Source organism: Phaenicophaeus curvirostris, chromosome 7 (assembly GCF_032191515.1).
Source record: "Phaenicophaeus curvirostris isolate KB17595 chromosome 7, BPBGC_Pcur_1.0, whole genome shotgun sequence".
In the NCBI taxonomy this organism is placed as follows: Eukaryota; Metazoa; Chordata; class Aves; order Cuculiformes; family Cuculidae; genus Phaenicophaeus; species Phaenicophaeus curvirostris.
In genome coordinates this window covers 25,133,466-25,148,828 of record NC_091398.1, presented here as the reverse complement: position 1 = coordinate 25,148,828, position 15,363 = coordinate 25,133,466, and the positions used below count along the sequence as shown (strand labels likewise).

General features: G+C 51.8%; 1 protein-coding gene across 1 annotated transcript; it reads left to right on the top strand.

Annotated features, from left to right (window-relative positions):
* The first annotated feature begins 339 nt into the window (after positions 1-339).
* On the top strand, positions 340-15,251 carry RETREG2 (reticulophagy regulator family member 2). The gene is made up of 9 exons (XM_069861291.1): positions 340-578; positions 3,222-3,328; positions 8,267-8,297; positions 9,035-9,170; positions 10,366-10,450; positions 11,229-11,366; positions 11,682-11,776; positions 12,814-12,949; positions 13,667-15,251. The coding sequence occupies exons 1-9, from the start codon at positions 373-375 to the stop codon at positions 14,395-14,397; spliced, it is 1,665 nt and encodes a 554-aa protein (XP_069717392.1). The 5' UTR covers positions 340-372; the 3' UTR covers positions 14,398-15,251.
* Positions 15,252-15,363: the final 112 nt, after the last annotated feature.

Sequence of the window (15,363 nt, the reverse complement as noted above, 5' to 3'; positions counted from 1 at the left end):
GGACCCGTCAAAGCCCCTGCTGGGCCGCGCCCCTGCCGCGCGCCTTCCCCTTCCGGTAACGGGGGGAGGGGGCGTGGCCTCTCGCGCGCCCTTCTCCCAGCGCGGGTGGGCGCGCGCGCGGCGCTTCCTCCCCAGCAGCGCCCGCGCGGCGCCCGGCCCCTCGGACGGCGGGGCCGCGCGGGCGCTTCCGGTTCCGCCCGCCGCGAGGGGGGGGCGGGGGCTTCGTAGGCGCTTCCGTTGCCGGGCGGCGCGGGGGGCGGGGCTGCGCACGCGCGCGGCTCCGACGCCGCCGGTCCCCGTGAGGCGGTGCCGCCCGGCCGGGCCGGTGACAGCGGCGCCTCCCTCCCCACCCACCCATCCCGTCCCGCGGCCATGGCGAGCGGCCGCGGCGAGGAAGCGGCCGCGGCGGCCGAGGAGGAGGAAGAGGAGGCGGCGGCGGCGGCGGAGCGGCTGGCGGCGGCGCTGCGGCAGCGGCTGCGGGGCTGGGAGGCGGCGCTGGCGGCGGCGCAGCGGCTGCTGGTGTGGGAGAGCCCGCTGCACAGCCTGGTCACTGCCGCCGCGCTCGGCGGGGCGCTATGGTGAGCGGGGCGGAGGCGCGGAGCCTCCCGGCTGCGCCACCGGGCCGCGGGGCGGGTTTGTGGGAGCAGCCGCGGCCCCGAGCGCCGCCGCGGCGGTGCCCGCGGGCTGTGCCGCTGCAGCGAGGCAGGTGCGGCCGCCCCGGGGTGCCCACCGGCCGGGTTTGCGCAGCGAGGCCCTGTGCGGCCTCCCCGGTGGTGCCCGCGGGCCCGGTTTGTGCAGCGAAGCCGCGCAGCCGCAGCCCCGAGTGCTGCCCCGTCGGTGCCCGCGGTCTGACGTTGTGCAGCCCTCCGGTGGTGCCCAAGGTTTGTGCTGGTGTAGCCGCCCCGGGGTGCCCACCCTCCGGGTTTGTGCAGGGAAGCCCGGCACCCTGCATCCCCGAACACCGCGGGGTGCGCTGTGCCTACGGCTGCCCCGCTGTTCTGCTCCACCAAGCACATCCAGGTCCCTCCCTGAGGGAGCGATGCTGGGAGCGTGCTTAGGGACCACCCCATGATGTCCAAGCGCCGGACAGAGCCTCACCCAGACACGTCTCTTTAATTTTTGCATCCGTGCCGTATCGGTTGGCTTCACCCCGTATCCACGGCCAGTCAGCCCTGTGGCGTTGTGTATGACCCCTTCTCACTCACTAGTGTGTTATGCCTCAGTCCACGAGCTACACGCTCGTTTCTGGGCCTCCTTTTGATCTGCACAATCAAAGAAGGTGATTTTAGTGAATTTTTGCATCCGTGCTGTATTGGTTGGCTTCACCCCATAACCACAGCCCGTCAGCCCTGCAGCGTTGCGTTTGAGCCCTTCTTGCTTGTTAATCTTTGGATGCTGATTTTTCACACGTGGAAAATAAAACTGGGATGCTGATTTTTCGTACGAAGGCTGAAGTCACTCGGTTCACGCTGCAGCCCTGCTTTCCCTTCTCTGCTGCCTCTCGGGCCACGCAATGGCAACCGGAGCTGTGAGTGGCAGAGCCCAGCTGCGGATGGGAATGAAAAACATCCTGTTTGTTTGTATAAACAGTGAGTCAGTTTCACTGGCAAAAACGCTCTAGGCGAGCAGGAAAGGTCAAAACTGGACAGAGAAAGAGTTAAATATTAGATGCATACGGAATAGGAAGGGACAGGCTCTGAAGTCAGAGGAGAGGAGAATATGTGACCAAACAGCCTTTGAAGGCACTCTGAGGAGGCCTCTTACATTTTGCTCCCTCATCCATATGATTACCAGAGGCGTATGTGGTAGCTGGGTGCTTAAATGGTTGTGGTTCTTGTGCCAGCTGGAAAGATCTGAAAACAGAGCTTTGCAGTTTGTGAGAGGGAGAGAGATGTGCCTGAGATGGCAGGGGTGGTACCCAGTGATGGCAAAGGGACCATGTGTCAACAAGTTGAGAGGAACAAATAGTACCCAGAATATGGGATGGCAGAGAGCGGTTTAAATGTTGTGGAGGGGGAGAAATAAATTATGCCCCATGGAGGATTCAGACAGCATCCTTCAACTTCCACCCATAAGTGAGGCGGAATAAGTGGAAATTCTTCCAGAGCTGACTTGTTAGGCTCAGAGTTGTTGTCCCATGAGAATGGATAAAACGTTGTTTACATCATGACAGATCCTGTAAACCCTTGGAAAATGTGTGGCTTTCATTCTGTGCTGCGCAGAGAGGCAGATCTGTCTTCCAAGTCCTCTGTTGCTTCCTGTGGCTTGGTGGGGAGTACAGCCCTTCCCTGTGCTGCACGGTGAAATATTCTCCGACTCTGATGAGTTTGGTGCATTTAGGATTAGTTATTGGCAGATAATTGCTGGAGAGGAGCAAGGTAAGATAGCGGAGTGGCTCTCCCTTTCTGGAAAGGAGTGCTCATTAAAGGAGAGAGGGCGAATGCATTTTCTCAGCAGTTGTTTCTGGAGAGACTTAGAAAGAGCTCCTCTGAGCTAGAGGGATGTGCTGGTGCTCTTGTTTGAAGGCAAGGAGGAATGCAGGCAACCACTCTGGAGACAAGCACTGTCCTGGAAGCTTTGTGTGTTGAATCTAGACGGAGTGGGGAGATAAACGCTTTGATGGTGAGCTTGCACGGCTGTGTGTGAGTAGTGTTGTGTGAGCTGGTGTTTGGCTCAGGCCAGTGTGTTGTTGAGGGACATGAAAGGCTTCGTGATAGAGTCAAGTGAGCAACTAAACTATCTAAGTGCTAGGCTCTGATTAAACAGGGAGAGGTTTGTGGTAGAAAAACAGACATCTAGAAGGAACTGCAGAATGTGTTTTAGTTCTATCAGCAGTTCATGCCAGACCTCGTGATAAACAGGACAAAAGTTTTCAGCAAACAGTCTTCTGCTACAGCGATCTGCATGTACGTTATCTAGAGCCTCCACCTTGAGGATTCAAAGGGGCTTGTACAAGGGAGCGTTAGCCTTGTTTTACAACTGGAGGAGCTCAGGAACAGGGGGGCAGAGCGCAGGGAGTCAGCTGTCTGGTGGTGGGAAAAGGCGCCATCTGAGAAGGCACTGTGGTGGGGGTGGGTGGTTGCAGAATACAATGCTTGCTGCAGTGGCCAGGAGCAGGCGGGTGTTTCTGCTCTGCTGTACAGAGCCATATCTGTTTACTCATCAAGAGCTGTCCCTTTGCTGACTTTGTCCCACCTAACAATTTCTCATTTGATTTCTAGGTTGTTTTCCTCCACTCCCCTGCGACCCCTCTTTCTCCTCAGCATGTCCCTCCTTGGCGTCCTCTTGCTAGAGAGGTGGAAGCCCAGGTTCCTGTTTGATTTCTCAGGTACGTGATGAGTAGGCTATAGCTCCTGACACCAGTCTAGTGTTACCAGCTGCTGGGCCGTGGCCACAGCCAGTCCTTTCCTGGCTCTCTTATAGGTCACGCAAGCCCTGTTCCTACTGTAGCTGCAGGCGTTGGTACTGGTGCTGCCTCTTGTCTATTTGTGTGAGAATATTAGGATGTGTGCTAATACTCTGAGTGTGGGGAAAATTGCTCATTTGAGAGTGACTAAGGGGGCCCAGTAACTTGTCTGGGAAGCTGGTTACAGCGACGATGCGATGTTTCTGCTGTGTCCTTTCTGTCCTGCAAATGTTGTGGTCATTCCAGATCTGAGGGTACGTGGCCAACTGAGCTGGAGGAAGGAGATGGAGGGTTGAAGTGTATTGGTTTCAGTTAAGTGCAGCGTGGGCTTATGTCCTGAAAGAGGTGGCGCAGGTGAGAGCCACTTCTGCTTGCGGCAGGTTGCAGAGTGGATGAGGAGGTCCGACAGCACGGACAGTGAGTGTATTGTTCCCGTGCTGAACAGCACCTGGTCTCCTGCTCATCGGCGAGTCTGATCACTTGGCTTATCTTTCCCATTTATTGAAGGGTCTTTGCCAACATTGGACACAAAAGCAACAAGAGGAATAGCCTCATAACGATGGTAGGTGTGGATTGACTGCCGTCTGCTTTGAGTGCCTCCTTCATTGGAGTTTATGAAATGATTCTGGACCCAGACCTGCCTACTGCACCTACTGCTGCTGTTCAAAGGCAGCTCGGGGCCCTCTATCCCTGCCCCCCTGCTCCAGGGAGCGTTTCTGAATGAAAGCCCCTCTATGTATCTGTTTATAAGGTGCCCTTTATTTGACCTAAAAGGGTACTGACTTAAAGGGTGCTTTCACAGGAATCCTGATAAGATTAGATATGTTTCAGCTGCAGTCTTAAAGCTGTTTGCTTTGTGTGGTTCAGGTAACTAGGCAGCCAAACTGGACTGCCCAATTTAATTTCCTGCTTATTCACATTGGTTTTTGGAGGGAATAGTTTAAAGCCAATCCAAAACATCTGACTTGAAACAAGTCCAGAAATGCAAAAGCCTGGTGTCCAATACAGAATGGTGTCATTGAGGCAAGTACCAGGCCTGTGAAAGTTGTGTTATCACCGAAGAAATAGGAAATCCATACTGAAGTCAATTTATATGATGAGGAATGGAAAAAACAAACCCAAACCAAACCAACACACCAGGGGTTAGGCTAATCCTGTGTTATCAGGTCTGCAATAAATCAGTGCACATCCCGCAGAGCTACTCCTCAGTGGTGTTCTTCCCCATATCTCACTCCTTTCTGCTTTTCTGCTGCTGAAAGCAAAGAACAGGGATGCCTTTCTGATGCACCCGGTTAGGTCACAGCCCTGATTTCGACATGGTCCACTGGACCGTGTTTCCTCAGCCTGTGTAAGGAAGGAGTGGCATTCTGTGCTCCTGAGGGGCCTCCTGTTGAATTGGCACTGCTGAATACTTAGGGGTTCTTGTGTGGCTCTTGCTTCCCAGTGAAGCAGAGCTGCAGTTTTGTGGCTTTCCTCCTCAGTGCTTCCTGTAAGCCTTTCCTGGAGATTTTGGAAGTAGGTCAGTACCACACCTTCAAGAGTTAGCGCGTATATACACAAACCTCAACTTGTGGCAGCTTTGTGTGCCTTGGGTGACTGCTAATAACATCACTTCTGAAGGAATAAAACCTCAGCGTGTATTTTGCAGTTACTCACACACTCTGATCAGGGACGCACTAACAGCAGCGAAATGCACAACCATTTTAGGTCCTGTAAGAAGGAACTGCATGTTTTCAGCTCCCACACAGAGCATTTTCTCCATGTGTAACCACCTGTACGTGAGGTTGCATTTAAATATTGTTTAAGGACTGAGGAAGCACGTCTTTTTTCTCCTGAAATGGGTATCAAGTAGGGATGTTTTCTGTACTGTTGTTTGGCAGCTGTGTTTTGGTCAGTGTAGGAGAGTGTAGCAGAAAAGAGCTTCAGCAAACTCTGCATTGCTATTGAATGCTCGTACTCCTTAAAAAGGACCCCTGCTTTCTAGCTAAGTTTACACACAGATGAAAAATGCCTCCTGGGAAAGCGCTGAAAACCTATAAGAGCCAAGGAACCCATCAGTGATAATTTATCAGTACCAGTGTGTAACCTAAAGACTTGTGTGGCTGACTAGTCTCTCAGAAGAGTCTGGTGTATGTCAAGTGGTTTGTATTAATCCACAGCCTGGTGTGAAATTCCAACAGCAAGATTTCAGCCAGTATTATGATCTGAAGCCTTACCTAAGTGAATATGTCCTGTCAGAAATGCTCTGGGTTTTGTTCCTCCAACTGGTGTAAGACTCCACCGCTTTGGGATAGACGGCAGCCAGGCTGTTCTACTACAGGAAGCAAGATGCTGTTGATTTTGAAGACAGGCTGTGTTTTGCCAGATAGTTGAAATCATGTGAACACTGCAGCCTGCTGAAATGTTCTTGCAGCTCCCCAAAGTGTCTCTGAAACCTTCCGAAGCAGCAGAGGAGAATTGTTTCACTCCCTCTGCTGGCAGATTTTGGATGGCTAGGATTACTGCAGTGGATCAGAGAGGAGTGGGGTTCCTGTGCCACCACGTTTACTGTATTGCTGACACGGCTCTCCAGCAGAGAGCATCCAGAGCATCCATCTATCCAGCAGAGAGCGAGCATCCCAGCACCGTGTTTGGTACTGGGTACAACCAGTATAGCCATTCATCACAGACGGGCCAGCGCCAAGTGTCATTTATTTGGTGATTTAGTGCAGGTAATAGATGAGGCTTTGAGATAAAGCTGGATTTCTGCATGCTGCGATTAAGCAGCTTTAGATTCCCAAGCACAACAACAAAATACAGCAACAACAGTTGTGTGAGAGCAGCAACTGCCCCATGGGGGTGGAGCTGCATCCCTGATACTCACTTTGCACCCTGAGCTACCTTTGTGAGGAGTGCTTGCTAGCTGCCTCAGCCCCCGTGCTGAACAGTCACGGGCAGAGGAGCGGGTGGGCAGCCCATCTGAGAGCAGTTGACTCCTCTTGTCAGGCCTGATTACTGGAAATCTGGGTCACGCTCTCAAAGAATCGCCTCCTCCCACGAGCGGACGGCCTCCCTCTCCATGCACTGTGTAAGCCGGCTGGTGCAGTGCCTGCAGCGGTAGGAGGAGTCTGACATACTTGGCCAAACATCCTTTGTCGTGGGATAATGGTGGCAAGGCTGCTATGAGCAGTTGCTCTCTTCTGTGGCTTGAACTGGAGTCTGAAGGCTCACTGGGTGCTGGCAGTGATGGATGTTGACCTCTTCTGTGCGTTTCCTGGGGGGCATCATTGCCACTCTTGGGCTTTGCACGTGGCTGATGTCTCCAGGGAGGATTCAACCCCCTCTTTCCTCATGTTGTGTTTTTAAACCTGTTTCCAACAAGCAGCCTGGACTTTGGACATAACCTTTATTTTAGTCCTGTTTACGTGGTGACTTGCAGTGTGGGGGATAGAGTCCCACTGATTTTCAGAACCTCTTGGATGGCCTGAACCAAGTTTGCTATTGGTCAGACAGTGTCAAAGATGTATCTGTCCTAATCTGGTCGTTAGCTGCTGGTCATTAGACTGACAGTAGAGGAGGGCAGATGTCATGAGGCCTTTACAGTATGACCAGGGTGTGTTGAACTGAGGGAGGGTAGGTTTAGACTTTATATAAGGAAAAGCTTATTTTAAAATGAGGGTAGTGAAACACTGGCACAGGTTGCCCAGGAAGGTGGTGGAGGCCCCATCCCTGGAAACATTCAAGGTCAGGCTGGATGGGGCTCTGAGCAATCTGGTTGAGTTAAAGATGCCTCTGCTTCTGCAAGAGTGGGTAGACTAAATGATTTGTAGAAGTCCCTTCCAACCCAAAGCGTTCTATGATTCTATGTTGGACATATGAGACTTATACAGACTGTGTTGCTGCAAGAGCTTTGGTTGAGCCCTGTGCATCCCTGGGCACTAGTGAGCCAGCCAGGACAGCCAAATCCATGGGCAGCCAGGCTCGTGAGTTCCAGTTGTCGTAGAAATATTTGAGTCTTTTTCCCTCCATGTATCTAAAGGCAGAGCATAATCATATGTGACCTCTGCCACTGAAACACTGCTCCTCCCTTCAGTACTGCATGGGTTAAGTCCTGATTTGATCACTACAGGGTTTGATGCAGAGAGGGGTGGGAGAAGCTTTCCCCTACTCTTATCCAGACTGCCAGACCTTAGGAGTGTAGTTATATCTGTGCCGGGCACAAAGGTCTGTCAGGGGACATTAGAGAGCTCTAAAATTAGATAATTGTACACAAGACTGCTATTTGTTACTTAATTCTGTGGGAAAGGATGGAGACAGCTGTGAGGTCTCTGGCATTGGTACACAGCGTCCTGCCAGGAACTGGGCTGGGCTGGGTGGTAGGTAGCTCCACTGAGAGCTGCGAGTGCCAAGCTGAGCTCTGGGGTGGGAGCTGAAGCTTTACCCAGCTCGGGGACCATGCTGGCACAGCCCCATGGGAATGACAAGGGCCAGGCAACTGCACTGGGAATGGCACTGCCCAGATGTGTGGGGCGCTGGGGCAAGCTGCACAGTCCCTGCAGTGGAAAGCCCACGTGCTAGTGACAGGGTGCACCTCGGGTACAAGTGTCACACCATGTGTTTGTCAACACTGGTTGCAAGGTGTGCTGAGGCGCCTCGAGACCAGTGCTCCGGCTGCTCTGAGTCTCCAGGCATGCTTCGCTGAAGCCTGTACAGCTCAGACTCCAAGCCAGTGAATCCTGCTTGCATGAGAGCATGAAGAAGGTCTCTAGGGTGCATCCCTAGCTAAGGATGATACATCTCCAGCTCTGCTCTGTTCAAGTGGTAAAAGTGTCGGGTTGTATTTGTCACTTGGCTGACTAATCTGCTCTGTTCTCTCCACAGCACAGCCATCAGAGGAGCCAGGAGGAGAGAGGTAAGCTCACTGATGTGTTCCTTGGTGAGGCGAGAGTGGGCAAGCCTTAATTTAGTGTGGTCATCTCACCTGCCGTTATTGCTATTGTCCATAGACTGCATGGCTCCTGCTGAGAAACACTGGTATCTGTTTCTCCTGCACTGGGAGCGGCTTATCAGCACAGGAGCCACAGTTTGAGACTGGAGAAAGCTAATGTTCTTTCAGTAGCAATAACGCTGAAGTGCTCTAATGTTAGGAAATCTTGGATTTTTTCCCTGCATCTGTCCTGGGCTATTTTAAGAATCCTCCAGAGAGGAAATCCCCTAGAGTGACTTTTGCAGGCCATATGTGCTGTCTGTGATGGTGTGGCTTGCATCCCATGCTTGGCCATGGTTATAGGTCTGAGCATTGCACACTGGCTACCTCGGACTTGGTGCCAGAGGAGACCACGTGACTAGTTGCACCTCCAGTGCTTCTGTCTGTGTGTCTGTCAGTAAACTGCTTTGCATCTTGGGCCTATGGCACGGGGATGCTGTGGCACAGTGTCTGCTGCTGCTTGGGTCAGGTGTCTCTTGGCTCTATTCCTGATTGATGGAAAAAAGCATCTCCAAAATCAAGCTTCTTTCATAGTTCAGTTGGAGATGCAGTCAGTGTTGTCGAGCCTTTGGAAGGGATCTCTGCTTCCCAGTGTAGCTGTTCCCCCCACAACAAAATAGACCGTGCTCAAAGTTCGTCTTCTCACTCTTGTCTGTCTCTAGTGAGGGGGTGACTTCAGGGGCACAACCTCACCTGCTCAGTGTCCCTGAGCTGTGCCACTGTCTGGCAGAGAGCTGGGTCACCTTCAGGCTGTACCTGCAGGAACTGCTACAGTACAAGAGGCAAAATCCTGCCAAGGTAAGCTGGAGATACGTTCTCTTCTGTGCAGGGGCTTTTTTTTTCCCTGTGACTAGTGGCCTAGGAGGTGAAAGAACATCAGATCAATACTTTTACAGTTGCTGTCCCTGTTTAGCATTTGCTGTTCATTCCTTTCAGACTCTATGCCATGGGAAGTTTAAATAATTAGTAATTTGCTTCTGGTATTTGTAAACTGGAGCTGAATTTAACCCCTTCTGTGAATGGTTAGCTGCACTTGGCTCTTGGATCAGGAGTGGGGAGAAGAAAGGGGGGTCTATAGTCTCTACCCCTTTCACAGACTCCATTCAACCCTTTAAGCTGGTCCTACCTGTTTTGCTAGCCAAGTCCAAATGCAGTGGTGTTTCTGAATGCGTTGAAACTTGTCATTAACCATGTTCTGATGGCTGTGATATGTGTTGCTTGGAAAGGGTTTGCAGACAGGAGTTGCCCTAGCATCACAAATAATAGGACAGACCAGCCACTGGGATTGTTTCAGGCTTGGTGTGGTCTGGTGTGCCAAAAAGAGTGGGTTTCTATCGCTGCAGATTACTACTATGCTGTTAAAATGCTATCCTGGCTACAGGGAGTAGGAGACAAGCACTGAGATGCCCATAGAATGTAAATTAATTGGAAGCAAAGCCCCAGGAGAAAGCAGGTTGGGTCCTCAGGTCTGCACCGTTATTTTTCCACTTTTTCCAGAGGAGCAGGGTCCTGGTCTGGTGGGAGCGTGGGTTCCACTAATGCTTCTGGCAACTGGTTTATAGTGTAGCAGTAGCACAGCATCCAGTGACTCTATAACAGCTTCCCGTCTCTGTGAGGACAGTCTGAGCTTCTTATAAAAGGATGAGCTCTGCAGGGACCATATACTCTGAAGTGGCAATTTGCAATACCCAATCCAAGCCTCAGGGAACATCATTTACTTCATAAAGAACTGTCCAGTAACGGTTTGGTTCATTTTACTGGGGCCGTGGGCTACCTTGGTCTTCCTGCGCTCAAACCTCTAATGCTTACAGCTTAACCCAACCAGGCTGTCTTGAGTTGTGATTGTCAGCATCTGAATGTACTCAGTGCAAAGCTGGTGTACTGACTGCATTAGGAGTGTCCCTCATTTTGCTCTAACTGAGTTTCCTGCACTGATTGCATAGGTGTATCTCTGCCTCTTGTCACTTCTGTTTGTTCCTCTCTCTTTCTTCAGTTCTGCATGAGTGTCTGTTCAGGCTGCCTGATTCTGGCTGTAGTTGGACACTATGTTCCAGGCATAATGATCTCCTACATCATTTGTGAGTATAAGCAGCTCTCTTGTCTGACGTTTGCTGAGACGTGACCTAACTGTGCTATTGGTATGCTGGTAGAGGCACACTTGTGGTTTTCTTGAGAGGATCTGTGCTAGGTTATTAATCCAGCTGGGCCGTGTGTTCCAGGAAATCTCTTGCTTTTGCTGTGTGCATGCAGTACAGCTGCAGGGTCGGGAGAGGGAGCCTCGCTGAAGCGTTTCTTTCCTCTTTCACCCAGGGCTGGGACTGCGCTAGTGAGGTCCCAGAGAAGCAGAAACCTGCAGTCTTTCATATCCTAGAGTGGCAAATCCATATAGAGAGAGTTGTTAAACAAGCTGCATGTTTAGCAAATAAGACCTTTTTCTCCGCATCGTGAGTCCCTGCTAACTCTGAAGACTGTTCAGGTGCTCTGCTGCTAGCACGTATACGTATGAGCTCTATGCTGCCTCCCTTATACAAGTTTTGGTGACTTTTAGTTTCAATAACCTCATTTCAGGGCTTCTATTGCTTGTTGGGGCTGGGATGCAGTGGCTGAAGAGGAGGGCTTACGCTTCATCTTAACACAAATATGTAACATAACAGAGATCTGTTAGGAAAATCTGGTTAACAAAGCAGCTTTGCAATGAGTAAGAATAGGTGTGGATGAGGATTTTAGGCAGAGTCAGATGGAAAAGCAAATGCTATTCAGCTGCGCTTCCCTTGATGTAGTTTCTTGCTGGTGTCCCACAGAGGGCTGGATTGTGCTTTGTCTGTCCCTCACACTTCCCACATCCTACATTCACAGTGCTCAGCATTCTGCTCTGGCCTCTGGTTGTCTACCATGAGCTGATCCAGAGGATGTACACGCGTTTGGAGCCTGTCCTGATGAAACTGGACTACAGCATGAAGGCAGAGACGCTGCACCACAAGCACGAGAAGAGGAGTAAGGAGCCGTCTTCACTCTTGACCTTTTCTCCTAGGGTGAAACCCTAGCAAGGGGACAGCGGGAGAGCTGGTCTGCGAGCACTGTGCAGTGAAAGGCTGCGGCAGAGCAGGGAGAATGGGCTGAAACTTGAGGGTTCTGGGGAGAGCAGTCCTGGGAACGGCAAATGAGAGCAGCAGATTAGTTGTCTCTGTGAGCCTTGGGCTTCAGGGGAGCCTGTGTAGTTTCACAGCACAGTAGAAGTAGTGGGAAAGTGATGTATAAAGGCATAAAACTCCTTCAGTCTCACATAAAGCCTTTCTTCCTTTCTCATAGAGCGACAAGGGAAGAGTGAGCCTGCAGCAGGTGATGAGCCAACAGCAGAGACGGAGAGTGAGAGTGAGGCAGAGCTGTCGGGCTTCTCCCCAGTGGTAAGAGCACAAAGAGCTGTGGTGGAACCAGTCCCTCCTCTCTGGTCTGTAGCAGCTTGAGAGCCAAGAGTTGGTCTGAGCACAGCTCAGGTAATGAACAGCAGAGCAGCAAGTCTGAGGGGCATGGTTTACTGATTGATAGGAATGATTGAACTCGATGATCCAGTGGGTCCTTTCCAACCTAGTGATTCTATGATTCTGAGTCACTTCTTTGCAAAATCCCTGAGGGAGAAGGGCATTAGTTTGATGAGTGCCATTGTTTACAATCTGGGTATTGAGAATTCAACACCACAGACCTGGTGATGCAGTAGCAGGACTGGGTGAGCCATGCTCCAGCTTCCTGCTGACTTGCAGAATTGCTTTGGCACTCACGCTTCATGCTTAGGGAATGTAAGTGTCTCCTAAAGAAATCAACTGTCCTGGTGTAATGTGTGGAGACTGCTCACCACTGGAAAAGGGAGATGAGTAACACAGGTGTCCCTTACATTGTTTCCTGCTCTTGGTCAGGCTGGCAGTGACCTTTCTGTACGTGCACCACTGAAGTGGACCAAGTGCCTTCCTTTACAGGAGCTCTGTGCATATATCTGGGCTCTGAGATAGAAAGCTTCAGCTTCTGAAGGAATGCAGATATTTGAACCACTGCTACTTGTAGAAGACTTGATTAGGCCTAGCATGAATACAGAAGAGAAGGAGTGTTTTGCTCCTTGGTGATCCCAGGAGAAGAGGAAGGATCAAGGCCTTCTGAGACTCCTATGGGCTGATCCCATCTTATGCTGGCTCTTTCAGGTTCTTCACTCAGGAGAGGCAAAGCCTCAGGTGGTGAATTATTACAGGAAAGGCAGTGAGCTGAGGCTGTCCCGCGCTGGCAGTGCAGTGAGCATTTTGCCCAGCCCCCTTCTGCTTCCATACTGTCCCTACACAGAGTCTCTCGAGCAAAGGACTTCTGTCTGGAAGCTCTGGTTTGGGCAGAGGTGCCTGTAAGCAGCACTGGTAGTCAGACACCCCGGATTTTTTACATCTGCCTTTATTCCATGCAGGTGGATGTGAAAAAGACTGCCCTGGCACTGTCAATCACGGATTCTGAGCTCTCTGATGAGGAGGCTTCCATCCTGGAGAGCGGGGGCTTCTCTGTTTCAAGGGCTACCACCCCACAGCTAACAGACGTTTCTGAAGGTACATGATGGGACACTGCTGCCCTAAGAATTTTGTCCCAGAAAAACTGTTGCTTCAAACTGGGAGAGAGAACCTAGCTGTTTGCAAGGGAAAAAGTATTAAAAGGAGGAAACAGTAATAGCAGCACAGCATTTCCTGGCTTTGTGGTGGGTCATGAACTGGTCCTGAGTGGCTGTCTGCCTCTGGTTACTGCCCCACAAAACAAGGTTCTATTGTCATTCCAGCAAGGGAGCAAAGCCAACCACAAAGTCCTGCAGAAATATCTACATGGAATAGTCACATGCCTACATGTGATGCTGGGTGAAACAGGTCAGAAACCTCACTCTGTCAGAAGCTCAGAGACAGATGGGTTAGTGGTGAGGAATGTGAAGGTAACCACTCTGATGTGGTCACTTGAGTGTCTCGGTGGAACAGGCAGGTGAGTAAGTACAACTTCCCTGACCCTGTGGAGTTCAGTGGGGGGCTTTAGATGCATAGAGCATGAGCTGGAGAAGGAAGTCCTTTCTGAGCACAGAACACACAGAACAGAGTGAGAAAAGGGACGGTCCACATGAGTAGTGCCACTGGGAGAAGGGAATAACTGCAGCCCATATCCTGCTGTGCTTCCAGAGCTGGGAGGATGCCTAAAAGTGAGCCCTGGTGGGTGAGGTGGGGGGGAGGTGTCAGTGCTTTGGGTCAAGGTGATGGGACCCGTTCCTTAATGCTGGTGCCTTGCAGACCTGGATCAGCAGAGCCTGCACAGTGAGCCGGAGGAGTCATTTTCCAAGGACCTGGCAGAGTTTCCCTCTGTGGAAGAATATCATTCCAGAGACCTGGGACCACAGAGCGATGAAGATGCGTTTGGTGTGCCTCTGGGTCCTGAGCTTGCCCACACTGCCTGTGAGCTGGACTCAGCAGAGAAGGAGGCCGTGGACTCTGACCTCTCCATCCTTCACCTAGCATCTCCTCTCCATTTTGTAAATACGCACTTCAATGGGAGCGGGCAAGCAGCAGGAGGCAATGCGGAGCCAAAGACTGTCCCTGCCCCGGGCCTGGGCATCTGCATTGACACGCTGAGCGAGGATATCGTCACCACTGCCATTACCACGGCTGTGCAGAACACCCTCTCTGCCCTGCTGCGGTCCTCGGAGGCCAGTGAGGGGCCCTCCCTCTCCGAATTCCTTCCCACTGAGCCCGAAGAGAAACTGAGTTTCCAAGCACACCTGTCAGAGACTGAAGTGGTGGAGACAGAGACAGCAGCTTCACCAGAGGATGAGGAGGAAGCAGATGACTTTGAGCTACTGGATCAGGGGGAGCTGGAGCAGATAGATGTAGAGCTGGGGCTTGGAGAGGAGCAGGAGGCTCAAGAGTCTCCTGTTGCTCCCGCTCCCCCCTCCCCTGCACTTGCTGAGCTGCCAAAGCAAGGAGATGAGGAGGAGGCAGTGATGACAGCAGCATCTATGTCTTAGGTCTTCTTCACGCACCCCCTTTTCCTCTGTCATCACTGGAAAGAAGGAAGAACTCACACAGTCAACGTGCAGTGGGTTTTTAGATGTTTGTGTTGACTGGGATGGAAATGCCTCAGTGTTAATGTGCTGTGTCTGGAATAACAAATCCTTTCCATCCCTCTAGAGCCTGGCCTTTGCTGGCTGAGTGGGAGATGCCCCAGCCCCACGGCTGGGGAGGAGCCGGCTCCTAGAAGCCTTATGCCACAATCAAAACACCAACCCCAGCAAATGCTTCCTAGTAATGGTGCAGTATTTTGGTCTGTCTTCTGTTTGTCTTTCGTTTTGCACGCAGAGTCCCGAGCTAGCTGTAGCTGCTGCTAACGCCCACGGTCCCAGTAGGACATATGCAATCTTATTTTATTGGGTTTTTAAATGGCTAAAAGTGTAAATAATTTTAACTTTCCTTGGTTTTGTTTGGGGGGAGGGTTGGGGTGCACAGTCAAACGTGGCTCTCAGGGTCTGGGGGAGGTAAGGGAGGGCCTTGGGAGGGTGGGTGGCAGGAGGGGTATGAAAGGAGACAGGTGCTGTGCAGCGGTGCAAACCGATGTTGTCTTTCACACCGCCGCAGGAACAGGCTGTCAGGCGATTCCTGGATTATTCCCTGTCTTCAGTTGTGCTACTGGGTGGCTGTGGCATTTTTGCGATCAATGAAATTCGCTCCTGGCCCTGTTCGGTGCTCCCTTTTCTTCCTGCTGGGGCCTTTCCCAGGCATCTCTCACAGTTTGCGTTGCTGACCCTTTTCTCTGTGCCCCTTCCCTGCTCGTTGGGGCCTCGCAGCATGGCACCCAAGAGCCAGGAGCTCTGTCACACAGTGAGGAGCCGTGTTGTGTCTTTTGGGGTTGGGGCAGGGGAGGAGAAGGGTTGGAGGGGACCTCCCTGGGTGGGAACTGTCCCCTTGGGCACGGGGAGAGGGGTTCACTGACCTTC

What these genes read in the sequence shown, in the direction of transcription:
- RETREG2 (XM_069861291.1), top strand. Translation starts at nt 373, where the DNA reads ATGGCGAGCGGCCGCGGCGAGGAAGCGGCCGCGGCGGCCGAGGAGGAG. An exon ending in AATGATCTCCTACATCATTT is followed by an intron (nt 10,451 to 11,228) that starts GTGAGTATAAGC and finishes CTACATTCACAG; the next exon opens with TGCTCAGCATTCTGCTCTGG. An exon ending in CCACAAGCACGAGAAGAGGA is followed by an intron (nt 11,367 to 11,681) that starts GTAAGGAGCCGT and finishes CCTTTCTCATAG; the next exon opens with AGCGACAAGGGAAGAGTGAG.